Source organism: Girardinichthys multiradiatus, chromosome 11 (genome assembly GCF_021462225.1).
Source record: "Girardinichthys multiradiatus isolate DD_20200921_A chromosome 11, DD_fGirMul_XY1, whole genome shotgun sequence".
Taxonomy (NCBI): Eukaryota; Metazoa; Chordata; class Actinopteri; order Cyprinodontiformes; family Goodeidae; genus Girardinichthys; species Girardinichthys multiradiatus.
The window spans coordinates 39,954,579-39,981,725 of record NC_061804.1 but is presented as its reverse complement, the minus strand read 5'-3'; the positions used below and the strand labels follow the sequence as shown (position 1 = coordinate 39,981,725).

Below are 27,147 nucleotides of genomic sequence, written 5' to 3'. Positions count from 1 at the left end.
TGGCACTGTAGCATGATGGAGAAACCTCCTCCGTCGAATGTAAAGTGATAGTTGTAGAGTTGGATCACGGTGCATTCCTGGAACAGCTGGCATTGTTTGTTGTCTTTCATTGGATTTCCAACTTACTTTACCAAAGATTTAACTTCCACAACCAACATGTGTCTGTGGGCCCCATGTGGATTTGCTCAGTGGGGATGCGTATTAAGTGGGACTGGGCCCACAGTAGTTCTCTTGTGCCACTCCATTAGCAGTGATTTGATTATAACTGGTTTACAGAGAGGCACCTGTGTGCAGAACTTGTTAGTGAAAGTCCTATTAGCCTGTTAGTTTGGAAAAAGAAAAAAAAGTCATATAATCAAAGATTCAACAGGAAATTTTAAATTTTAAGTTTTTGTTGCATCAGGACCTTTTTAAGTGTAACACATAGTAATTTAAATTAAACAGTGCACATGCCTTGATCTTGTCTGACTTGTCAGTAAGACTAATGCAGAAGTGGACACAATGCTGCCCGAATTGTAGTTTTGTTGTGAATAATCGACTAAGAAAAGACGGACAGTAACTGACTCGTTATACTGACTTTTATTTTCTTCATTAGGGATTTTTTGCTGCATGTATGCAAGCTTGCGTGCGTAATTCTGTGTGCTTGTACAGTAAAATAAACAAACAAACTCTTTAGTGACACTGAATCAGTTGTTGTAGCAAGAAGAAGATACAGAAAAGGAGTTACTATACAGTCACAGTATTTCACACACCGTTGAAGGGTTAGGTTCAAAAGGGACAGCAGAACATTCACGTGAGAACAAGATAGCATTGTGGCAGCGTGAAAGCAAAAGCCAAAGTGACCCACAATTATAGCTTGTCAGACATTTAGTGGGTCCTAAACAGTTTTTATTTGAGGTCTTAATTAAATCATAAATAATCTGAACTGACCGTGGCATTCTGTTCTCCTCGAAAGACAGACTTCCCAATTAATAACAATTAATTCCCAATTAATAACAATGACAAAAATGTGTGGCTTACATGGTTCTATTGGAATCAATGTGGCTCAATGGAAAAGTTCTACAGCCACAACTGAAGTATCACTAAAGTAAAAAAAAAAAAACAAACACATAGCTAAATACTTACATCAAGAGTTTGCGAGGTTTAGGATTTGTAAAATAAACATATTCATTTACACAGACTTTCACAATCATAGTTTTCAGCCCACCCTGCCAAACACACCTCAGGGACCCCCTTCCCTCCTCAGCCTTCTGTCCTCCCAACTCTGGACAGTGCAATTTGAATAGCATGCAACACCAAGACCATATCAGGAGTGTAATGAGTGTGATAACATTCTATGACTTCACATCCTGCTTCTTTTTCTGGAATTTCCTGAACTGAGACTGGATGGCCACGGCGGCTTTCTTGGTCTCTGGATCTTCCATGTCGATGTCGAAGTCCAGGGGGAGTTTGTTCTTCTGTTCATCTGGGGTAGAGAGAAAGTGAAAGAGTAAAAAGATGGACTTAGGAAGAGGGTTTATTTTATTTCTCCAGTTAGTTCCAGTGATTGTTTTAAAACATGGATTGGGTGCACTAGTAGTCATTTATAGCAGCTTTTTCCAAACCACAGGGTGGAAATTATACGCACAGGCTATGTACTCCAATTGCGTTGAAGAATAGTTCACAAATGTCTGAAAGGAATCAGATGGATGCCCTTCTAGAAGCTTAATGTTAACCCATTGGAACTCAGTTTTTATGTGTGACTAAGGTTTCTATTGGAACCCTTTTTTGTGTTAATGTGGCAGGAAATTCATCAAAATTGTCAACAATATCCAAGGAACCATGAAGGCCCAAACCTATCAAACTGGAAACTGCTAGAACACCAGCAGAAAGCATTTTCAAAGACAGACTGTCTTCTCCGCTAAAAAATAAAAGAAACACACACATGGTGATCTATGCTAAATTCTGATTGGCTAGATGCAAAAGCAAAGGCAACCCAAAACATGTTAAAATTTTTACTTTACACCTAAAATGCAGCCAGACATGGGTTACTTTATTGAAATGATAAAAGTGTATGTACACTTTATAAAATAAAGAAAAATCTCATTCTTTGTGCTTCAAAGGATTCAAAGAGTGTACATGTAGGACCTAAATCAGAGTTGAATGTTCTCACACATACAGACAATATGATCAATGAAACAGAAAATATTCTTTATTTAGAAAATGGGGTTCCAGTTCATCTAGCATCAACTGCTCAAAGGTGAGTTGTTTAGTCATACTTTAAAGTGGCCATGCAGTGCAAAGCTCCATGCATGCGGTGCTGACCCGCTGTGGCGTGGGGAAAGTGGGCACTCTAGCATTAAACAATTTTTCCATTTGGTTTACTTACGTTTAGATGGAGCCTTTTGCTGACCTTGCATTGCTTGGATAACAATAAAAACAAACCCATATTTCAGTTGGCATAACTACTCTCATACATGAACAGACCTTTCACAATAGTCCCATCTGAAAGTTCAAAGGTCATTTCATTTAGTTGGACTTCATAAACCTGGCACATTTAGGTCATGAGGTATACAAGAATGAATGAAACGCACCTTGAGATTTCATTAGAGATGCACTAAAAAGTCTGCTGTTGAAGGAAACTTCAATTTTTTTTCAAAAGAAATTGATTTTTCATCGACTGTCAGTGCATCATGCTACATTACTACACTTACAGCAATACTCTTTGGTATAGATGGAGTTCCTGAGTGAAAATGTAAGGTTTAAAAATGAAAGAAGGTATTTAAAAGGAAGCGGTATTTTTTGTGAGAAGTCTGCGGTTCATTGAGGCTGCAAGAGAGCGAGAGAGAGTGAGACTTACAACAGCCTGCACCTGTCAGTGGATCAACAGCTTCCTGACAGACCGACAGCAGCAGGTGAGACTGGGGAACATCTTCTCCCGATCCAGATCAATAAGTACTGGTGCCCCCCAGGGATGTGTTCTCTCCCCACTCCTCTTCTCTCTGTACACAAATGACTGCACCTCATCGGACTCGTCCGTGAAACTCCTTAAGTTTGCAGACGACACCACTGTCATTGGACTGATCCAGGACGGTGATGAGTCTGCATACAGACAGCAGGTGGATCGGCTGGTACACTGGTGCGGTCAGAACTACCTTGAACTGAACCCACTCAAGACTGTGGAAATGGTGGTGGACTTTCGGAGAACACCACTCCCATACACCCCCCTCACCATCCTCAACAACACTGTATCGGCCGTGGACCACTTCAAATTCTTAGGAACCACCATCTCTGAGGACCTGAGATGGTCTTCACACATAGACACTGTTCGAAAGAAGGCCCAGCAGAGACTGTACTTCCTGAGGCAACTCAAGAAGTTCAACCTTCCACAGGAGCTGCTGGTCATCTTCTACACTGCCATCATTCAATCTGTCCTGTCTTCATCCATCTCAGTGTGGTTTGGCTCATCCACAAAACAGGACAGGTCCAGACTGCAACGAATAATCAGGACTGCAGAGAGAATAATCAGGGCTGACCTTCCCTCCATCCAGGACGTATACAGGTCTAGGGTCAGAAAAAGAGCTGCCAAAATCTCTGCAGACCCCACACACCCTGCACATAAACTGTTTAGAGTTTTACCTTCAGGCCACCGCTACAGAGCACTGTTCACTAAAACCAGCCGCCACAGAGACAGTTTCTTCGCCCAGGCTGTTTCTCTGTTGAACATTCAATAGAGTACAGAACAACAGCATACAGATGTTGCAAATGCATCTTTTTTGTTAGATATGTGTATATTGTACATTGTAAATTTGTATATTCTGTAATGCAAAAACAGAACAAAAGAGCAAAGTGTACCGGAGTCAAATTCCTTGTTTGTATGCACGAACTTGGCAATAAAGCTGATTCTGATTCTGAGATAATAGGAAGGCTTAATATATTACAGAAAACATTTGGCAGCCTAGGAATTTAAAAGTCAATGTAAGGATCACATTAAATATTCTCAAAGGAATACACATAGAGACTCAGGTTTATTAATGCTAGTTGTGCTAACCACACTAACGGGGTGTGGTTAGCATTGCTGACAATATAATAGACTTCAGATAGTTTCAAATGTGAACTTCACCTTCGTTCTGTCTTTGTTTTAGAATAATGGTAAAACTTGGTTGCACAGGGGCTGCTCTACTACACTACTTTCACCCCTGCTCCTTATAAAAATAATTACTCCCGTCCTCCGCAGGAAGGTAAGTAAACAATAAAAAATGGGCAAAATTGATTTAAGGAGGTTGATGCTTTTTAAAACCTGGAGATCAGACATTGTCCAGAAGATTCCAACTGGTGAATTTCAAAAACATTGAAATAAAAAATTAAAGATGTACAGCTTCAAAATTGTTGTCTACAAATGTTTTCTATATTCAGAGCTTAATCTTTAATAGTACAAAAAGGAGTAGTCTCATAAGCCTACTCTGATATTAATATAAAAATCATTACTTTCACTCCCAGAGTGAAATTTGCATTTTACTTGAGTATAAAACAACAATAGCTTTTTATAAACTAAGTCTTTTTGGTTTGTGTAACAGGTTTCTGAATATTAAAGTACACTACTGTCGGAGTCTGGGATTTTGTGTTTGTTGTTTCATGCCTGCTATTAACAATCATTCACCGCTAGATGCCGCCAGAGCTTCTGATTATGTGAACACAGGTGCTGAGGTGAGCAGGTGTTGCCAATCTTCGTTCTTCTGGAGGTGTATAAGAAGGCTGGCCTGCCTGCACTCCAGTGCCTGAGTGTTAGCCTTCCTGGTAACTTCTCCTGGCCAGAATCCTTGCTTGTCTCTAGTTTTTTGACTCCAGTTTGTCTCACTTCTTCTTGTGCTCCTTCTCAGGTGACTTTCTAGTCCTGGCTCCAAGCTCCTGTGTCTCTTTGTCGCTGTGTTAGACCACTTGTTTGCTGAATATTGGACCATTTGCACGTTGCTGGACACCAGCCTCCCGACGTCATCGGCTATTTTGTATCCCAGTATAGTCCGCTACTACAAATCCCAGCGGGCACTGCGGCTGATAGGACGGGGCGTCGCAGCTCTGATGCCACAGTCAACTATATAACAGAGTATGAGACAGCCCACCATTGCTTTCAGCTTGGGACCGAGACGCGGTTACCACGCAACTGAAGCAGAATTCTGGAGAAGAAGTCCTACATGGATTTTCATTCATTCTCCCCGTTGGCCAACGACAAAAAAAAATTCATGAAAGAAGTTTCTGGAATAAGAAGGCCAGAAATGTCACTTTACCGATCGAAGACGTGACACGTAACAGAAGAAAAAACCCTCACAGAAGTTTCAAGGAGACGGATTGCCACCCTTGTTTTTGTTCCAATCGACTACTAACGGTCAGATCATACATTCCCCTTTTGCCAAGGAGGCCAGAGGACGAAGATTGACCGCTCTTCTTGGGTTTAACTGCGGACGCGCAGTAACTCCCACCTCCCTTTCTCACTCTCGCCCCAGAAGGAAGACTCCACCAAGTAACTCCATTCTGTTTTATTATTTCATTTCTAGTAAAGTAGTCTGGGCAGGGTAAAAATAGGATTTTAGCGCGATTAGATTCGCCACTTATAGGCTGATGTGTTCTGAATTGTATGTGCATGCAACCTTTTTTTTTAAACTTGACTGCTGTTGAATTTCGGAGGCCGGCAAGTCTCGCAAGTTGTGTTTTTACAGTGCAAACTCCTGAGTGCGGGTGCGCAGTGAAACTGGACTGCTATAATAACCTTATGGTGAAAATCAACCATTTTCTTTGCCTTCAACTTCATGCCTTACTAGCTTGCCGCCAAAGGTTTATGATCCTTTGTCCTCTGGGTTTACAACTTTGCTTGGAGGAAGTTTATGACTGCCTGTGTCCCGCTGAGCTACACTTTGGGGAGTGGCCTCCCCGAGCTTTGCTCAGCGTCACATTATTGCTTGTTTGCCATAACTGCTGGTTTGATTCCATACACACCCAGTGCTGTTTGTTTTGTTTTGTTTAGTTAGATATTTTACGCTTGTTAGTAGAACTTTGCATGTTTGATTAGGTGAAGATTATTGAATCGGAAGAGCAAGTTGTATCAGGGCTGTTGATTTAATAAATATTCACATAGATAAAGAGAAGGCGTTTGTGTTTATTTTGTGCAAGAGTGATTTGTCAGTCAAAATAAGGTTCAAGTTCCCCATGTTTCGGCAGAAACGGTTGATTAAATACTGACATCTAATAATAGTTACCAACTATTACCGAGAATTTAATAATTATAATTATCAAAGGCTTTGAGCCACAATTACAACACCAGAAGACATCTCTGGTTTCGATTCATAAATGTGGATTTTTGGTTAAGAAATTAATTTTCTCAAATTATGATTTTTAATTATAATTCTTGATAAATATTGATTAATCAATAATCATAATCCCAACAGATGGCTTCAAGCTTCAGTCAGCCTCCTTCCAAAGTCAAGACAGCCAAGCCTTCAAGAATTGATTTCGATCAAGTTCCAGTGGACAGCCCAAGCCCTTCGACTCCTAAGGACCTCAGGCAAGCTCACCCTGCTCACCCTCCACCTTTAGCTCTGCATCAAGTCTCAAGAAACTACACCAGGTGATCATTATTTCTGTGAACTGTTGGGTGAGAATCCAACTTCCTACTGCTAACCTGAATCTTCACCAGAGAGCTCTCCACTTACTTTGGATAAATACCCTGACTCAGTAGCAACTAATCCGTCCTCCCAGGCTCCGCATCATTCTCCCTCGGCACACCACGTTTCCTTCATCTGTAAGCAAGAACTTATATTCATTCACCAATAATTCTACATCAAACCAACGCGTAATTTATCTGAACTTCCTCCCCATACAGTTTGTTGCATCCTGTCCCGGTTCCAGCTCCATACAAACTTCCTGTCTAAATAAACTTAAACTTTTCTCTTGCCTCCTGAGTGTCATTCTGCATGTGGGTCAAATATATAAAGAAAACTATGACAGAACACTCAGGCCAATCTGACCCAGCAGAGACAATCAGGAGGACTTTAGCCGAACACAGTCAACAAATTCAATCACATGGATCAACACTCTGCAACCTCCTGGAACAACAACGTCAGTCTAATCAGCAACTGGAACAGATGGCTACCCTCTTGCAACATGATCTAAACACCCAGACACAACGGGGAGCAACTGAGTCTCCTCCGGTCTCACAGCAGCTTCCACATTCCCGAGACGTCACTTCCCCTAAGCCTGAAAAATACTCTGAATCCATGCAGCTGGGTAGAACACAACCATCAATTAAACTGATTAGAGGGTCGTGTCGAAGCTTGGTCCACAAGATGCCTGTCAGTTTGTCTCCAGTCAGCCGTCTCTCCAAATTCAGCTTCAGTAGACCCCTTAGAACCTGAACCATCAGACCTGTCCCAAGTACCTGAGGAGTACCTAGATCTAAAACAGGTGTTCAGTAAAACCAAGGCCTCATCATTGCCTCCACACCGTCCTTATGACTGCGCAATCAATCTCATTCCTGGGGCTCCTCTCCCTTCCAGCCGTCTGTACAATATTTCTCATCCAGAAAGACAGGCAATGGAGAAATACATCTCCAAATCCTTAGCTGCTGGAATAATCTGCCATTCTTCATCCCCGTTACGGGCGGGTTTCTTCTTTGTGGGGAAAAAAGATGGTTCTGTCTATCCCTGCATTGATCACAGAGGACTTAACCAAATCACTGTCAAAAACAAATACCCTCTTCCCCTCTTGTCCTCAGCTTTTGAACCGGTCCATGAAGCCACTAGCTTCACTAAATTAGATCTTCACAACGCCTACCACTTGGTACGAATATGTCAAGGAGATGAGTGGAAAACAGCATTTAAGACACCCCTCTGCAATTTTAAATACCGCGTCATGCCTTTCGGACTCAGTAACGTTCCCGCTGTTTTCCAGGCTCTAGTCAACAACGTCTTAAGAGACTTTCTGAACAAATTTGCATTTGTCTGCCTCAATGACATCCTCATTTACTCAAAGGATCTTACAGAATACTGTCGCCATGTCCGCTTGGTTCTCCACCGCCTGTCAGAAAACACACTATTCGTAAAAGCAGAAAAGTGTGAATTCCACAGACAGTCAGTCACCTTCCTGGGCTACATCCTAGAGGGTGGGCAGGTTTGCTCAGATCCTGAAAAAATCAAGGCAGTTCTCGACTGGCCTATCCCAGACTTACGGAAACAGCTCCAACGTTTTTTGGGCTTCGCTAACTTTTACCGACGGTTCATAAGAAATTTCAGTCAAATCTCAGCCCCCCTCACTGTACTAACTTCAACCAAGCGACAGTTTGAGTGGACAGCTGAAGCCGACACAGTTTTGCTTTATTAAATGAAAGACTCTCACAGGCACCCATTCTCGCTCACCCGGACCCAGCCAAACAATTTACCCTTGAGGTTGACGCATCTTATTCAGGGGTGGGAGCTGTTTTGTCACAGTGTTCTGATCAGGAATGGAAACTTCACCCATGTGCCTTTTTTTTCTGTAGACTCTCAAATACTGAAAGAAAGTACGATGTGGGCAACTGTGAACTGCTGGCCATAAAACTGGCTCTGGAGGAGTGGCGATACTGGCTGGAGGGTGCAGAACTCCCGGTGCTGGTATGGACTGATCATGAGAACCTTGCTTACATTCAGTCTGCTAAACGCTTGAACTCCCGTCAGTCTCGTTGGTTTCTGTTCTTTTCCCCCTTTAATCTGTCCATCTCTTACAGGCCTGGAAATAAAAATGTCAAACCAGATGCACTATCCCATCAGTACTCCTCAGACAACTCAGAACAACAACCCACCACCATAACAAACTGAACACATGAACCAAGAACTTGAGTCTACTCTCAGATGCCTAACATCCACAAACCCCGCAGATTGGAGCAAATACTTACCTTGGGTCGAATATGCACATAATTCACATGTTTCCTCTGCCACTGGATTTTCTCCCTTCGAAGTCTCCCTAGGTTACCAGCCACCCCTTTTCCCTGCTGATGAAAAAGACATATTGATTACGTCAGTCAACCATCACATCCGCCGCTGTAAACACATCTGGAGATCCACCATGCAAGCACTTCATTGCACTGCCCATCAAAACAAACGGTTTGCTGACAAAAAACGATCACCCACTCCTCAATACCAACCAGGTCAGAAGGTCCGGCTTTCCACCCGAGACATCCCTTTAAAATATATGTCCAGAAAGCTGTCGCCCAGATACATTGGCCCATACGAAATAGAGTCCATTATCAGCTCCACTTCTATCCAACTCGGTCTGCCTGCCAGTGTACGCATCCATCCTTCCTTTCACATCTCTCAGCTTAAGCCTGTTCGTACCAGCACATTCTGCCCTCCAGCCGAGCCCCCTCTACCCGCCCAGGACTTCCAGGGGCAACCAGTCTACACCGTCAGACAGATCGTGGACTCCCATTGGCGGGGTAGAGGTTGGCAGTACCTCGTCGACTGGGAGGGCTACGGTCCGGAGGACCATACTACGGTGCCCCGGTCATTCATTTGTGACCCTTCCTTGATTTCCAATAACCTTGCTTCTCGGCCGCCAGGAGGTGACCGTTGAAAGGGGGATGATGTCGGAGTCTGGGATTTTGTGTGTGTTGTTTCATGCCTGCTATTAACAATCATTCACCACTAGATGCTGCCAGAGCCTCTGATTATGTGAACACAGGTACTGAGGTGAGAAGGTGTTGCCAATCTTCGTTCTTCTGGGGGTGTATAAGAAGGCTGGGCTGTCTGCACTCCAGTGCTTGAGTATTAGTCTTCCTGGTAACTTCTCCTGGCCAGAATCCTTGCTTGTCTCTAGTTTTTTGACTCCAGTTTGTCTCACCTCTTCCTGTGCTCCTTCTCAGGTGACTTCCTAGTCCTGGCTCCAAGCTTCTGTGTCTCTTTGTTGCTGGCTTCAAGCTTCAGTCAGCCTCCTGCCAAAGTCAAGACAGCCAAGCCTTCAAGAATTGATTTCGATCAAGTTCCAGTGGACAGCCCAAGCCCTTTGACTCCTGAGGACCTCAGGCAAGCGAACCCTGCTCACCCTCCACCTTTAGCTCTGCATCAAGTCTCAAGAAACTACACCAGGTGATCATTATTTCTGTGAACTGTTGGGTGAGAATCCAACTTCCTACTGCTTACCTGAATCTTCACCAGAGAGCTCTCCACTTACTTTGAATAAATACCCTGACTTGGCAGCAACTAATCCGTCCTCCCAGGCTCCGCATCGTTCTCCCTCGGCCCACCACATTTCCTTCATCTGTAAGCAAGAACTTATATTCATTCCCCAATAATTCTACATCAAACCAGAGTAATTTATCTGAACTTCCTCCCCATACAGTTTAGTGCATCCTGTCCCGGTTACAGCTCCATACACAATTCTTGTCTAAATAAATGTATTAAACTTTTTTCCTGCCACCTGAGTGTCATTCTGCATGTGGGTCAAATCTTTAAAGAAATCCATGACAACTACATTCATTTATTTCAGTGACACAGAATCAAGTCAAGGAAGAAAATGGAAAGATGCATTAATGGCCGAATGTCAAATGAACACATTTCACACTTCTGGGAAATTCAATTAGCTTTCTTAAATCTCTCCCTATCACTTCTGGGATGTGTTCCTCAGACATGAGCCTGACCTGTAATGTACTTTTCCAACTGGGACAGAAATCCAATTCAACAGCAGTTTTCCCAGATTTTTTATCAGCAGCCCCACAGAGAAGAGATGTGGTTCTCCAGGTGTATAAGCAATACTTTTCTTTGTATTTTTTGGATTGAGTTTATGGAGCCATTTACCTGGGAATGGGCTCCTATTAACCTGCTGCATTCTTTCTGTTAGAAAGTTCTCTTGAAGAAGTGGGAAGTATTACAATGAGAGATTCCGTAGTGTATTGTACCCTGGGCTACAATTAAAAATTTAGCGAAGGTGATAAGAGGAAAGGAAGGATTAATCAGATCTGTTGTTCCGAGACAAGAAACCCCAGCAGAGCCACACATCTAGTGCATGTTTATTCATGATAATATCATATAATATCAGCAATTTGTTCTGGTTTGTTAATGTCTGGTTATCCTGCAAATCACTGCGGGAATATCAGGTTTAGTCTAATTTATTTCAGATAAACAGGAGATGTGAAATTCATCGATGTAGGGCTCATTGGAAATGGACCTTTGCTCTTGTGTGTGAAACAAACACATTTTTTACATTCAGTCAGTCAGTCAGTCATTTTCTACCACTTATTCCATAGTGGGTCACAGGGTAGCTGGTGCCTATCTCCAGCAGTCTATGGGCGAGAGGCGGGGTACACCCTGGACAGGTCGCCAGTCCATCGCAGGGCAATTTTTCATTCAAATGTTCTCATTTGAACAATTTTCAGTTTATAACTCAAGTTATTTGAATTATATTAAATAAACAGATGCCAATATCTGCACGAGAAAGACTGAATGTGAAAAAGCTACTCAGAGGATAATGTTTTCCTTGTTTGTTTACAAAAGTCAATAACCGTCTAAAATATAGGTTTAACAGCAAAAACTAAAAATAGAACATATTATCTGTACTGAAAAATGACTGTTTTAGCCTGCAGTTTAGAATAGGCATGGGCAGGGAGTTTCCCAGATATTAAAGGGACAATTCAGAACTGTTAAGATCTATCATTATATTGTTACTAAAGATTAAGGTACTTTTGATTAAGAAGCATGTGTATAAATACAATGATGTGGTGGTTATTTCCATGTCCAATGTCAAGTGAAGACCATCAACTGGTGACAAAACCAAAAGCAGAGACAACCCCAGAGATATGGAGGATGATAGCAGAAAATAGCAAAGGGGAATATGTACTGAGTGGAGGTGATCAGTGAAATAACAAACACGGAGAGATTAATTAACCAGAGTGGGAGCAAATGAGAAAACCAGAGAATAAAGACTCAGGGAATCTAATGGATAGGAATGACAGAACAGCAACAAAACACGCAGACACCAGAAGCTAGAAAACAAAACATAATAAAGCTCAACATGAGAGTTGAGCTCTCCTTTTTTAATACAAAGACAAAAAGGAGACAGAAAACAGGAAATAAAGCAAACACATAAAAGACAAGACCACACTAACCAAAAAAACAGAGGGAGCTACAACAAACTAAATGTACAGTACTCAGAGACAAAAACAGTCCTGATCATCATGGCACTTTTTATCTGCCAACTGCCTTGAAAGTTTTTCTAGGCAGGCTTTTTAGGTTCAGCAAAGGACCTACCTAACCAAAAAAGCAGTTCTTTCCAATTAAACATGGTTTCTGAAAATACCTTGGCCAGCAGATGGTTTGGTGTTTCCAGTCATTCCTCCAGGTGTTTTTCCAGTCATTCCTCCAGGTGTTTTTCTCTGTAAATTGAAAAAAGAAAAAAAAACACTTGTGAATGAGGACTCTCTTCTCCAACATCCTTGAATAGGCCTTACCAGAGAGGCTGAGGAGTGTGGTCCCCCCTGTAGTTGGAACACATCCTCCGGTCCCCCCTTCTTGTGAAGGACAGCAACAAAACCTTCTTGTGAAGGGGGGCCATTACCCCAGTCTGCCAGTCCAGAGGCACTGTCCCCGACACGCAATGTTGAAGAGGCGTGTCAGCCACAACCAGCCCCACAACATCCAGAGACTTGAGGTACTCAGGGCGGATCTCATCCACCAAAGAAGCCTTGCCACCACTGACCTTTTTGACCACAACGGTGACTTCAGCCTGCGTGATGGATGAATCCAACTTCGAGTCCCCAGTCTCTGCTTCCACTAGGGAAGGTGTGACAGCAAGATTGAGGAGGTCCTCGAAGTACTTCTTCCACCACCCAATCATGGCCTCCGGACGAGGTCAGCAGCTCCCCCACCCCGAAGCCCTCAGAAGAGGCGAAGCACTGCTTCCCTCTTCTACGGTTTGCGAGCATCGCTTCGAGGCCAACCTGTAGTCCTTCTCCAGGCCCAACCTTTTGCCTCTGCCCAGGGCGCGGCACGCTTGGCCTCACGGTACCCATCAGCCTGCCTCAGGAGTCCCACAAGACAACCACAGCTGATAGGACTCCTTCTTCAGCTTGACGGCATCCCTTACTGCTGGTGTCCACCATCAGGTTCGGGGATTGCCACCATGGCAGGTACCTCAAACCTTACAGCCACAACTATGGGCAGTAGTATCAATAATAGAGGTTGAGAACATAGTCGACTCAGACTCTATGTCTCCCCCTCCTTGAACCACCACCTTAACATGGTAGAGGGGTTTGAGTACTCATATGACATCCTAGAGCCAAGCCTGGGGTCGGGACTGGGCGAGTGCCTGGTGGCCGGGTTACTCTTCGCGAGACACGACAGGGCCAAGGCCAAACGAAACACACGAGGCCATCCTTCAATGGGCCCACCACCTGCAGGGTGAACCATGAGGGGCCTGTGCAAAGAAGATCAGGCAGCGGACAAAGGTGGAAACCTCGACAACCCGATCTCCGGATCCTTAAACTGCTTTATCCTTTTGAGCTTTTAACTTCTGTCTGTCATTTTGAAATGCTGGGAACCTTTTGGAAATACTAGAGAGAATAAGAAATACACACAGACCACTGTTTACACTTACTAGCTTTAAGGAAAAGTAAGTTCGTCCTCAGAGCTGTGGAAGGCTAACAGCAGGTCAGAAGGACCCCTGATCTTAGCAACAACTCAAACTAAAAAAGTTTATGTCAATGGGATGCAACACTATATTAGTGGATGGTAACAGACCACATATTGAGATCATATTGCTGACTGTGCTTTTGTTTGCTTAGAACAGTGAATTACTGTGATACGTTATGTGGGAGAATGCTGCTGGCTGTATCGATTTGCTTGATCAAATGATCTGTCATTAAACTGACTGCATTGGGCTAATTTTCAAATAACTATGAGACCAAAAAAAGCACAGTAACATATCAGCTTTGACAGGGTTGCCCAAACAAAAGAGTGTCCCAAAATCTAAAAGTTAATTCTCTTTTTATGGTTGACTTAATGTTTACTGATGAGTCAAAACTGATAAGACTGATTTATACAGCTGGAAACCTTTACTATTGTAACTTAATTGTGGCAACATGGACTCAACACTCATGTTTATGAAAGTGTAAGACAATTATTATCTGCTAATATACTGATGTATTCCATGGATATAAAGACTTTCAGTTGTTTTAAATTGCTAAAAACAGCTAAAACAGGGAGTCCATCTGACTAGCTGTTAGCCTTCCACTGCTCTGAGCATTCTTTTGTGTTTCTACTGAACTATATGACATCTCTACTTCAGGTAAGAGAATTATTACTGATTCAAACTTCCCACAGCCTCAGTTTAAAAAATCCTAACTATCCCTTTAAGATGCCATATGTATTTATTTCTTGGTAAATATTGGTAAAACCTAGTTTTTCATCAAATGCCCTTCCCTCTGTTTATGAAATAAATAAATAATAATTAATGACAGGAAGGCACAGAAAAATAAGGCATTATTTGAATGCTTTTGATTGTAGCTCTTAAAGAGAAACATTAAAATCAGCAAAAATCAAGATTAGCAGTTTAAAACTTTGCAAAACTGGAGATTAAAAATCAGACACAAAACTGATTGGTGAATCTTTACTGGCTACTTTTCAGTTTCAGCTCTATGTTAGTATAGGGAATGAGATTTGTTATTGATATTTCTGCAGCAATGAAATGCTTGCTCCTGCGGTTGCTTCCCTCTGAGAAGCTGGTGCATTTCTGCACCGTTACAATGCAAATCATAGCTAAAGAGAGCTTCTAAATGAAAGCGAACACATCTGACAAAATGACTAAGCAGCATTACTAGCATTTGTAAAGTAATTTTGTTCGCATTCAGTACCATAATTAATATGTCCTTGAGAGGTGTATGATTAATGTTTTCAAATTTCTATATAAATATTCAGTTGGACCAAGCATTATTGGTAAGGGTGAACATCACAGTTGTCATATGATATAAAGCTTATCAATTCTTTACAGATTCTGCCCAGCAGAGATCATCTTTTAATCTCACCATATTCAACTGAAATTATTAACTCTGTACTTTCAGTTCCAAATGTCAAAGCATGTTTGATGTGTGTGAGTCAGATGTGAACAAAGCAAAACCAAAACCTTACATCTGCCTCCTGTACCTTTAGAAGAACCAGTGGAAGATGAACCTGTCTGGCAAAGTAGCCATCTGTTTTTCTGTCCCTCCCTAAAAGTCAAAGTGAGTTTGTGCTGGTGGGACTCCCAGCATCATGCTGACTTTCACCTGCTTAATTGTGCTCTGGTGGGGTGAGAGAGAAGCTGTGTTGTGATGACCCCATACATCAGACCTCAAACCACCAAAAGTGAATGGAGCTCCAGGAGCTGAGCAACCAAAACATCGGTGTGAGAGCCTCAGTGCTGCATGAAGTTGCAGTGCAATATCACAAAATGTGGATAGATGAGCCATACTGAAATTAATGGCCAGTAATAGATAAGAACTTACACAAGTGCATTCTTTCCTTTCACATATTTAATTCTCTTCCCCAGCCCATCCTGATTTTCAGCCCAGAGTAAATGAAACACATTGATAGAAATAAACAAGCTACATATCAATGTCCAAGGAGACTTCTGTTCACATTAGCCCTGTCAGTACCCAATATGAGTTGTGGCCCTTATATCAGCTGCGTATGTTGAGGTCATTAGTAGGTATTTGAAGTAAAAGTACTATTTGACATTCAGTTGCACTTATTTAAATTCCTATTCAGTGTCTTTAAATATTGCCCATCCCTCCATCCTCTGACTGGGCAACACAGCATCTTCAGACAACGTTTGCAGACCTTCCACTTCCCAGCTACCTCTGCTACCTCATCTGAAACTAGAAACGTCAATCTATTTTAAAAGGAGTGTTTGTGATAGGCCAGCACAAAGATATGCTTAACAGTGAAGTGGAAGGAATATTATTATGTTTTTCTTACAAATGAAAATCCGAAAGCTGGTGCAATTTGCTCCATTTACAGGTACAAGTATTTTGGGGTATGTCTCTACCAGCTTTGTAAATCTAATGACTGCATTTATCACCCATTCATCTTTCAATATAGAGCCCAGTCAGGTTGGATGGGAAGTGTCCGTGAACAGCACTTCTATTGCTACAGATTCTTAATGAGATTTAGGTCTGGACTTTGACTAGACCATTCTCACATATGGATATGATCTAAACCATTCCATTGTGGCTGTGGATTGTCTTGGTGTTATTGTCCTGTTGGAAGCTAAACTTCCAACCCAGTCTTAGAATGAGCTTTATTTGCCAAGTTTGTGCACACAAACAAGGAATTTGACTCCGGTTGTACTCTGCTTTCGGTGAAGACATTTTCAAATCCAAATTCAATTTATTTATAAAGCACATTTATAAACAGCAAGTTTGCCAAAGTGCTGTACATACGGAGATACATAAATAAAAAAATAGAAACAACAGATACAATAGAAGAGTCAACTCACAACTGGTCAAATGCTATTGAGAAAACATGTGTTTTCAAAAGAGACTTAAAAACATTAAGCGAAGATGCCTGTCTGATGTTTAAAGGCAGTGCGTTCCCAAGTTTGGGAGCCATAACAGAAAAGGGTCAATCTCCTCTAAATTTCCACCTACTTTTTAGGACAACTAAAAACAGCTGGTTGGCTGATGTAAGCGCCCACAAAGGAAGATAGAGTAGAGTAGAGCTCAGATGTACAGAGGAGACCATTTAAAGCATGTATAAACTAACAATAAAGTTTTTTTAATTATTTCTGTGATGCACATGAATCCAGTGAAGAAAGGCCTGGACAGGTGAGATGTGTTCATATCTCTACATACCAGTAAGAAGATGTGATAGAGATGCTTGAGTGACACCAGCATAAAGTGCATTACATTAGTCGAGATGAGTTGACATAAAGGCATGTATCATTTTCTCCAGGTCATACCTGGTGTTAGAGGTAGGTATATCTGGCAGCTGTCTGCATAGCAATGAAATAAATTGTTATTTTTCCTTAATATGGACTGCAAGGGGAGCAGGTATAAAGAAAACAGAAAACGTTTTTTTCCTCTGAAATATTTATATCTACATTGTTTTCACAAAAGATAAAGATATGGTTGAATTAGTGCAAATATGCATGGGCTAAAGTCATTTTCAGTGTCTTACAGATGTTCCTTCCCTTTTCCACACTGTATTGAGCTCCTTCCATCTTCTGACCAGCTTCCCTATCTCTGATTAAAAAAAGTAACCTCACAGCATGATGCTCACACCATTAGAGATGGTGTGTGCAGGGGGATGTGCAGTGTTATATCCCACCCTGGCATAGTATTTTGCATCTAGACCAAAAAGTTCAATGTGACCACAGCATTTTCTTATGGTGTCCCATACATGGCTTGTAGCAAACTGCAAACATAAATCCCTATGGCATTCTCTTAACAATAATTTTCTTTTTGTCACTTTTCCATAAAGACTAAATTTGTGGAGTGCATGACTAACACGTCTAACAGCTCCTCCAGAGCTACAATGGTAGTCTTGGCTGCTTCTCTGAATACTTTTCTCCTTGCCCGCCCTGTCAGTTTAGGTGGACGGCCATATTTTGGTAGGTTTGCAGTTGTGCTATCCTTTTCAGGATAATGATTTTGATCAGTGTTTCATGTGATGACTGAAATTTGGGATGTTGTTTTATAATCTACAAAGATTTTAAATTTCTCCCTGACCTGTCTGTTGTCTTCCTTAGTCGTGATGCTATTTGTTCTCTAATGTCCTCTAACAAACTTTAGAGAACTTTACAGAACAGCTGCCTGTAAAAAATACTGTCTGTAAAAAGTAATGAAAACATGTATAATTTTCTTTTTTCTTTACAATCATCCACTACTTTGTGTTGTCTATCACATAAAATACCAATAAAATACATTCAGTTTGTAGTTGATAAACAGTTCAAGTAGTGTGTAAATACAAATAGTGGATAAAACCTTTTTTAATGATGCTTTAGTATAGGTTTGTATTCCAGTAGTAAGAGTTGACCTTACATTTTAATCCTTAACTGGATACAGCCAAGACCTACAGTCATGGTAAAAAGTAGGTACATACCCTTTAAATATGAAGTGTTTAGTTATTATATGTATGTAGGATATTTGAAACTTACAAATTTACAAACATTTAAATTTTTGCTCAAACATTTGTTTTTATTAATTAACAGTATCCTGCAATCTGTAGTGTGTGGTTTTGTAAACATAAGGTTAGATTTAGCTTTCAAAATTTCCAAACCTGTGTTAATTACAGTGCATGATTTCCAAATGGAGTTATGAACTCACTCTCTGGCTTTGACTAAATGATCTCACCCTAAAGCTGAAACATCCAATTTCCACCCTCCCAACAATAAATACCACTTTACGATCAGGACCCATATCCATAGGAACTGCTAGATGCTGTGCTGGGAGACTTACGAATATTGTGAGGACTTGAAGCTGCTGTCAATGTTTACCAATGAAGAGGACAAGAAGAACGAGGACAAAGTGCAAGCAGAAGCTCTTAGATCCTCATTATGATCAACTTAGAGTGCACCCATTTTGGTATGAGCACAGAACTCTGTGACAGGTTAAATTATTGTGACATGCGGAGTGGACTGTGCAGCAGTGCACAATGATTCGTAAAGAAAAACCATTCACCTCTATCTCATATTGTTCATAGGATCAAAATGCTAAAAGTATTTTTTCACTCTTTTCCCAGGCTGAGACTGACAGTGGCGGTTCAGAAACCTCCTATGTATATGGGCAGATTCCAAAGACTGTAAAAATAAACATGATGAAACATCCTAGTGCAGAAGTGATCTTTCTTGTAGTAATGTTGGAGTACCTAATCTTCTAGTGCACAACTGAGTCATGCCAGCCCAGGGAGTGGATGATGGACAATCGTGGGTGTAGGTTTTACACCTACCAGAGTTTGAAAACATTGAAAACAGCTGAGAAATCCCTATTTAGCATGTAATAAAGGCTGCCACAGCATCATGACAGGAAGGCAGTGTATTCTTTCTGATGAACTTGTGTTCATACATCTATTTGGCAGATTTGCTACCATTGTCACGTGAATTGCAAAAATGTATCCATAGCGATTGGTGAATTTGTATACATGCATGACTTTTTGATTGCATCACTTGTTCTCTAAATTATGTTTATTAGGGACTGCTATGGACATAGACGGAATTGGTATAGTAAATTAACTACATTGCCGGTGTGTGGCTATTTTTGGTTCTTATACAGCACGGACTCCCCAGAGAGAGACACCATGCTGCACTCAGGACATATTAAGAATTTAACAAGGAGAATAAAAAACTAGGTCACAGGCAGCTCATCCCAGCATAGTCATTGCTCCAGAGCAGCTTCCCCACCAACAGACTGGAAACAGGGATGACAGTGAGACCAGGATGTAAGGACTGATTGAATGATTGATTGTAGCCCTCTGTCAATAATTCAGTCTACCTCAAAGACAATTTTAAAACATTTGTAGACAACACTACACGCAGTTAGTTACAGATCAGGTTAAAAATAGAATTTAAAGATACAAATAGAATATGCATGATCTAAAAAAAAAAGCTGCACATACAAAATATGTAATAACAGTCTCAAACAGGACTAGGACTTATCCACCGGATTTTTTCACCTACTAATGTAGTTTTTTTTTCACTTTCCCATTAAGGTAAATTATTTTTGTTGTCTACACAGCACATTTTCCTGGCAAGGTTTTGAGGTCCAGCTTTGGCTAAGTTTTAAATGGAATCATGATCAAGGCTGTAACTGTAAACTTTCAGTACCTGACAACCGGCGCTAGTGCTAAGGAAAACATCCCTTGCCATCTGCCATTGTAGATATAATAAAACAACATTCTATTAAGAAGTGAACAACGGCCATAAACTGAGGCTAAAACACATTTTATTGTTTTTAAACCCCCACCCAGACCCATCAGACAGCACATGTAATACAGAGGTAGACAAGAAAGGGAGCAAAATAATCAAATTGACCCATTCAGCAATAATAGTGACATGATGATGGGTGAAAGTAAGAAAAAGCGCAAGTAAATAAATAATAATAGTTGTAGTTTGATTCCAGTCTCCAATATACTCTGTGTCCTTCAACTTGAGGGTGGCAAGGAGGGAGCCGTATTCCATTCAGAAAGCTTTCTGCCCATTAAAAGCTAATTTTATAGATCTGTAGGTATGTAATCCAGGAAGGTTCTTCAAACCTTCAGAAATAGCTCGTTCTTGCCCTGTACAACAGCCTGTAAACTTTCATGAGGAAGGATGTTGAAATATTTGTATTAAATATTTCCCTGTACCAAAAGGTGACACTAGGTGAAAATGTATTAATCCATTTAAGCAGTAAACATTTTCAAGCAAATAGGAGGAACTTTTCAAAGATCATATAATGTGATGCAGTAAGATGCAAGTCCCTAGAGGGAAGACCTAGGAGGAAAATGCAAGGATCTTTCTTATTTTTTATTTTAAATATCTCACTGACTATCTTTAAAATAAGTGTCCAAAATCTGCAATCTGGAAACACGTCCCCCTTTCTAAGTTACACTCAGTACACAGAGGAGAAATGGAGTTGTCAATTTAGCTTAAAATAACAGGACTAATACAACCACTTACAGGTAGATGTAGGCCTGATCAGGCATACAGTTATCTGCCAATCATCTTCCATAAATTAATTATTCAGGTCTTTTTCCCATCTATTAGAAATGTCTGGTAAGTGGTATGTATTAAAGGAACCAATAAATCTTTTCTGCTCCTCTGCTCAAGAAGAAATCTCTCAGCCTCACGGTAAGAGATTAAATTCAATTAAATTCAGTTTTATTTATATAGCGCCAAATCACAACACGTCGTCTCAAGCCACTTTACAAAGTCAATTCAATGGAGTCATACAGATTTCAAGTCAGGTACATACATTCCAATTAATCTAAGATGCGTAGAAAAAGACGTGGGCTGTGAGGACAAAATGCCTAATCTGTAAAAACCCAAAGAAATGGTGTTTCGGAATATTTAATGTCTCCTGTAGTTGCCGGAAAGACAGTAGGGTATTATCCCTCAGTAAAACAAGGGAATTCATGTAAAAGTACATGAATTTCCTTGTCCCCCCAATGAAGGAACGTGTGTGAGTTGACACTGGTAGGAAAGTCACGGTTTTGGGTTTTGTGAAAAAGTGAAACCTTAACATTCTTCCTACCCAGGTATTTAGATATATCATGCCATATCCTGATACCATTGAAGAGGATAAGATTGTGTTTTAATTCAGGATTTATTTTCATTGCCATTGCATGTATTTAAGCTCCATGGGGAATGAGGGTGTTTGGACTTCTGTGCCAGTCATGGATTATACATAGTAAAAACCATGTTCAAGCATAAGGGTGTGCACTTGGCACCAGGACATCCTAGCCAGGAGGTCCGCCGGACGTATTAAGATGTATCCTAAATACATCCCTCAGCCAGGGATGTATTCAACCAGACTTCACAAGAAGTAACTTCCAACTACAAGGGAATCACACTTCTCAGCTTCCCTGGTAAGGCATATAGGCCAGGGTGTTGGGGAGGAGAGTCCAACCAATAGTCGAACCTCGGCTTCAGGAGGAGAAATGTGGTTTTTGTCTCGGCTGTGGAACACTGGATCAGCTCTACACCCTCCACAGGGTGCTCAAGGGGTCATGAGAGTTTGCCCGACCGGTCCACATGTGTTTTGTGGACCTGCAGAAGACATTTGACCTTGCCCCTAATGGTGTCCTGTGGGGGATGCTCCAGGAGTACAGAGTTGGGGGCCCTTTATTAGGTGCCATCCGGTCTGTGTACAAGTGGAGCAAGAGTTTGGTTTGCATTGTTGGCACTAAGTTGGATGTGTTCCTGGTGCACGTTGGACTCCAGCTGGGCTGCTTTTTGAAAATATCCATAATGGGAGTTTTCAAATGACGTTGCACATCGCGGCACATCGCAGCCACCTTGGGTGGCAGCAGCAGCCTATTTTTGTTGTTTTAACGTGATCCATGAAGCAAAACTCCAGATCATTCAATTTAACTATAGGGAAAACTTGCTTGATTGTGGGTTGTGCTGCGTGTGGTGGTCAACACCAATGTTCATTCTATCATCTGCCTGTCGTGATAGAAAATCAGTGTGAGAAAACAAAAACACTGAGTACACAACGTCGACTACTGTTGTTATGATTTGGGGGTGTTTGGTTTTGGGTTTTGGGTTTTTCTCATTTTGTTCTCACAGTTGAGTTTTGGAACCTGCTTCTGTTTATTGTTTTAGAGGTGGTGCTGTAGTTGTTTAGGTTTGTTTTCTTGTGATCGTTTTCAGTTCACAGCGCTTCTGGTTTATGATTTTCCAGGGGTTCAGAGAGGAACTGATCCTCATCCTGGTTCCTGAGCTCTGTGACAAGGGGTTCGAGGACGAACCGCCTTCTGTTGTTCCTGTTCTGGAGGGGTTTGAGGACGAACCGCTTCCACTTCCTGTTCCTGCTTCAGAGGGGTTTGAAGATGAACTGTCTCAGTTGTTAGAGCCTTCAGGACTCCGCCGCTGATCTACAAGTCTCCGCCAGTCCCTGCACCGTTCTCCGTAGTGCAAAGGCTTCCACCCTTTTCTCCAGAGCTCTTCCCTGGTCCCAGAGGGTCCTCTATTTTACACAACTGGCTTCTTTGTGGCCGACCTCTTGACCGGGTCTTCCGAAGGTCCTCTACACTGCTTGGCCGGCTTCCTCGTGGCCAACCTCCTGACTGGGTCCTCCAGAGATCCTCTACGCTGCTCGACTGACCTCCAGACCACCTGCTCCTTCGCCGGCGGCCTCCTAGACTCCTTCTCAGTTGTCGACGGCCGCTGAGGTCTCAACCTTTTGTTGTCCAATGAGCTAATCCCTCCCTCCTACTTCCCTATTTCTGAGGGGATTGCTCAATCCAGCTCTCCATCCAACAGGTCCAGACTTCCCTAAACCTGAAAGGTCTGACTAAGCAGGTTTACTGAAAGATCTGTTTAAACTTGTGTCGGGAAATGACACGCCTAACCTCTACCAGCCAACATCCAGAAGTCTTGCCCTTCTTCAACTGGTGGTCTGGACAACCAAGTAGCCCACAGCAGTCATCCACTCCTTGACAGTCACTTCTGGTAACGGCTGTTCATTCCCTAATAGTACAACTCGCACTTGGTATATGGGTTAGGTTAATTTTAATGACTCGGCACGAGCCTCAAGGGTGCTGTTTTAACAAGTTTGGCTTGAGGCAACCCATAAAAACCTCCCAAAATCTCTTAGAACCAGGTAACAAGACTTTGTATCACCAAAAATAAGGTGACTTGCATAATTGACTGTCCACAATTTATCTATTAGTAACGCTCTTGCAGGTGTCAGTAACAGCTTAAATTCAGCAAAGCATAATAATTTCAATAATAGAAATTAATCAATCAACTTAACCTGTCTTTTCCTGAATCTGAAACTAGTGAGTTTGAGAGGCTTTGAAGACGGAGGCTCATGTATGCACCCGATGGGGATGTTTCTTCGGGAAACGAGTGGATTTTCTTGAAAGTAAGGCAACTTAAATCTTCAGTTTTCTTCCTCTAAGTGGACAGGCACTGTTGCTCCAGGTTTCGATGGTCAAACAGGAACATTGTTGTCATATATCTCAGAAGACAGTAGCTTCCAGAGGCTGAAGAGTTGAAGGAAACCCTAGAGGTATAACTGAAGTTGATTCAGGACTTCCAGAAGCCTGAAACTTTCAGTTGTTCACCCACCAAGTTCACTTCAGTCGTCTGGGTAAAAAGGCAATAGATGAAATCAGATTCTCAATTTCGAGCCACAGTCCTTTCAGGGCACATGGGTTGATCCTCTTTTTAATGCAGTTGATCAGCTGGGCTATGTCTCTGGTCCTCTGATTCATCTGTAGCTTCTTTCTCCATCCAATCTTGTTCGCTGGTTTGCTGGTTCTTCGTGTTGCTTGTTGGTCTTCAAAAGACTCGCTGTCAGCATGCAGCCGGCTCTCGTCACTCCTAGTCAGCATACAGTTCTCTCCCTTACCTGCTCAACCTTAAACTTTACACAATATTACACATTCCACTCTCAGCTTTCTGCTTTTACTTTAGTCACAGTTATAAAACCATCATTTCATTCTTTTTATTCATACATCACAACTGATTAACATTATATCTCTTTCAAATGTGGCTGATTAAAAATCTCCAAACTTTAATGTTTTATTTTAATCATCAGTTCTCAATCATATTTCAGTCATATGTGTGTTAAATGCAAAATCATCATACATAATTTCTTTGGTTACACTTTTAGTTTATTCTTCTGCAAAAGACAAGACAGTTAATATAAGACTCCATACAGGCCTCTCCAGTCTTTTAGTCCCAGAATGTGAGAATATACTTATTTTACGTTTTATTTATTCAACTGTGAATATTTAATAAACGTTGCATGGATTACATGGAAAGACCTCACCTTATTTTGACACCCCTTTTTTGGGATCAGACTGCATCCATGACGAAAAGTCCCAAAACTCAGAGAAAATCAAAGCTGGTATCATAAACACAGAAGGAGAGGACCTCATCTTCCAAGAAGTCTGACTGATATGGTGATTGAGGGACTTGCGGCGGGGACCAGGCGTTGATAATCTCAAATCTCACTTCATCAATGAAGTCAGGATGCATCAAAAGGGGAGATAACGCAAACTCCTTCTGTAGGACAGGTGGTGAGGGAGACACATCAGCAGCGGGGAATTGCTGCCATCCATGTGAGATAGTGTCAACAGGGCTATGCAAAGGTGAGAGCACTGGGGGTAAGGAAGGAGGGGGGGAGAAGTGTTGGGGAGAGATTGCTGACATGACTTCGGCCAGCAATTCATCAGATAGTTGTGGAGGATCCATGTCGTGTCCCATGGAGTCATCCGTTGCAGAAGTCTTGGAGATCAGATCCTGCACTGAAACAGGCTGGTGTTGCTCTTCGTCATCACCAGCAGAGGTTTGATAGGAGATGGTCTTGGTGGTGATAGAAGTTTGAGTGCTGCTCTCTGCAGTAGTAATAGACACCTGGCATCCTTTGTCGTCAGTGCCTGGAGAAGGTGAATCAGGGCAGTTATGGGTGCCAATAGCAACAGTCCTCCCGTCGAGTAGATGCAGGGTGGGCAACCAGAATCTCACTGTAGGATCTTTCCAGATGTGATGATATGGAGATACATTCTCCATGAGTGTGTCTGTATCTTAAAGGTGCGTGCAGAGGTCCAGGTCACCTTGTATCATGTTTGAAGAGTCTGGCTCGTGGTCATCCGCCTGAACTCTGTGCCAGCTCTGGACAACCTCCCGGCTGTCCGCCTAAATGCCTAAACGCTTGAACCTCACTCATGCCAGAGTGGGCAGTGCACATTTTGTGACAGGTAAATAAATAATGTTCATCTACATGTATGTAATAATATTCTTGAAAGTAGTCTACCAAGATCGAGCTGATCAGTTGATTCTGAGCTGGGTGGCAGCACTCAGCTCTGTGACCTACTTCAATAACTTGCGTTCTCACGCCTTGACCAGCTAGATGTAGGCTGCAATTTACCTTTACTGTTATATTGTAAATGTATTATTTAGTAATACAACTATTATGTAATTATCCTAGCATCCAGAGATGGGGCTGTTGAGGTCTCCACCTTCATCCACTGCCCAAACCTCTTTACACCGGTCCCTCACGGTACGCCCTGCCGGTGGCGGGCCCACTGGAAAATGGCCTCATGTCTCTCGTTCGGGCTTGGCCCGGCCGGGTCCCGTGAGGAGCAACCCAGCCACGAGGTGCTCTCCGACGAGTCCCCAGGCCTGGTTCCAGGGTGGGACCCCTGCTCCGCCGTACTGGGCGACGCCACGTGCCTCAATTGTGTGGTCCTTAGGAAGGTGTCTTGAACCGCTCTTTGTTTGACCCGTCACCCAGAGCCTGTTTGTCATGGAGACCCTACCAGGGGCATTTAAGCCCCAGACAACAAAGCCTCAATGCTGTCAGCCATAGCTGTGGCCATAAGGTCTGCTGTGCCTGTCGTGGCAATCCCCAAACCCGGTGGTGAACACTGGCAGTAAGGGATGCTGTCAAGCTGAAGAAGGAGTCCTGACGGGTACCCTGAAGCCTGCCGCGGCCCGGGCTGTGGCAGAGGCAAACACTTGGGTCTGGGAAGAGTTCGATGAGGCCATGGAAAAGGACTACCGGTTGGCCTTAAAGCAATTCTGGCAAACCATCCGGCGCCTCGGGAGGGGGAAGCAGTGCTTTGCCAACACTGTTTATAGTGGGGGTGGGGAGCTGGTGACCTCGACTGGGGATATTTTCGTGCAGTGGAAGGAGTACTTCAAGGATCTCCTCAATCCTGCCATCACACATGCCCTGGTGGAAGCAGAGGCTGGGGACTCGGGGTTGGACCCTTTCATCACCCAGGCTGAAGTCACCGAGGTGGTTAATAGCTCCACGGTGGCAGGGTTTTGGGGGTGGAGGAGATCTGCCCTGAGTACCTCCAAGTCTCTGGATGTTGTGGGGCTGTCATGGTTGACAAGCCTCTTCAACACTGCATAGCGGTCGGGGACAGTACCTCTGGAATGGCAGACCGGGGTGGTGGTCCCCCTTCATAAGAAGAGTGACTGGAGGGTCACTATAGGGGATCACATTCCTCAGCCTATGGCCTATGCCAGAGTATTGAAGAGGAGTCCAGCCGATAGTCGAACCTCAGCCTCAGGAGGAGCAGTGTGGTTTTTGTCCCGGCCGTGGAACACTGGACCAGCTCTACAACCTCTACAGAGTACTCGAGGGTTCAAGGGAGTTTGCCCAACCAGTCCACATGTGTTTTGTGGACCTGGAGAAGGAATTCGACTGTGTCCCTCATGGTACCCTATGGGGTTGCTCCAGGAGTACGGAGTCGGGGGCCCTATAGTAGGGGTCATTCAGTCTCTGTACAAGCGGCGCAGGAGTTTGGTTTGCATTGCCGGCACTAAGTCGGACCTGTTCCCGGTGCATGTTGGATTTGAGGCGCCTCACTCCATTTCTGTCTATAAGAGAAGGGATTACATTGGGCTCAGTTTTAGCTAGTAACCAGCTTTGTTTACTGCCTGTTTCAAACCGCTTGTCTGGTTAATTTAAGGCAGAGCGAGCTGTAGCCAGTTATTTCGCCAAAGAACTGCTGT

The 27,147-nt window shown here is 42.6% G+C and overlaps 1 protein-coding gene and 1 long non-coding RNA gene across 2 annotated transcripts in view; both read right to left on the bottom strand.

Annotated features, from left to right (window-relative positions):
- Nucleotides 1–560: 560 nt before the first annotated feature.
- On the bottom strand, nucleotides 561–2,324 carry pcp4a (Purkinje cell protein 4a). Its single transcript, XM_047379520.1, has one exon. The coding sequence runs from the start codon at nucleotides 1,581–1,583 to the stop codon at nucleotides 1,335–1,337; it is 249 nt and encodes an 82-aa protein (XP_047235476.1). The 5' UTR covers nucleotides 1,584–2,324; the 3' UTR covers nucleotides 561–1,334.
- A 38-nt stretch (nucleotides 2,325–2,362) lies between these two features.
- The window catches only part of LOC124876603, a 44,807-nt gene continuing 20,022 nt past the window's right edge, over nucleotides 2,363–27,147 (bottom strand). Inside the window, exons 2-3 of the long non-coding RNA XR_007040328.1 lie at nucleotides 12,295–12,370; nucleotides 2,363–2,401 (exon numbers count right to left, since the gene is read on the bottom strand). This is a non-coding gene — a long non-coding RNA (uncharacterized LOC124876603). The remainder of the gene's footprint in view (nucleotides 2,402–12,294; nucleotides 12,371–27,147) is intronic.

Excerpts from the sequence above, each read along its gene's own strand:
- pcp4a (XM_047379520.1), bottom strand. The coding sequence starts at position 1,583 with ATGACTACTAGTGCACCCAATCCATGTTTTAAAACAATCACTGGAACT.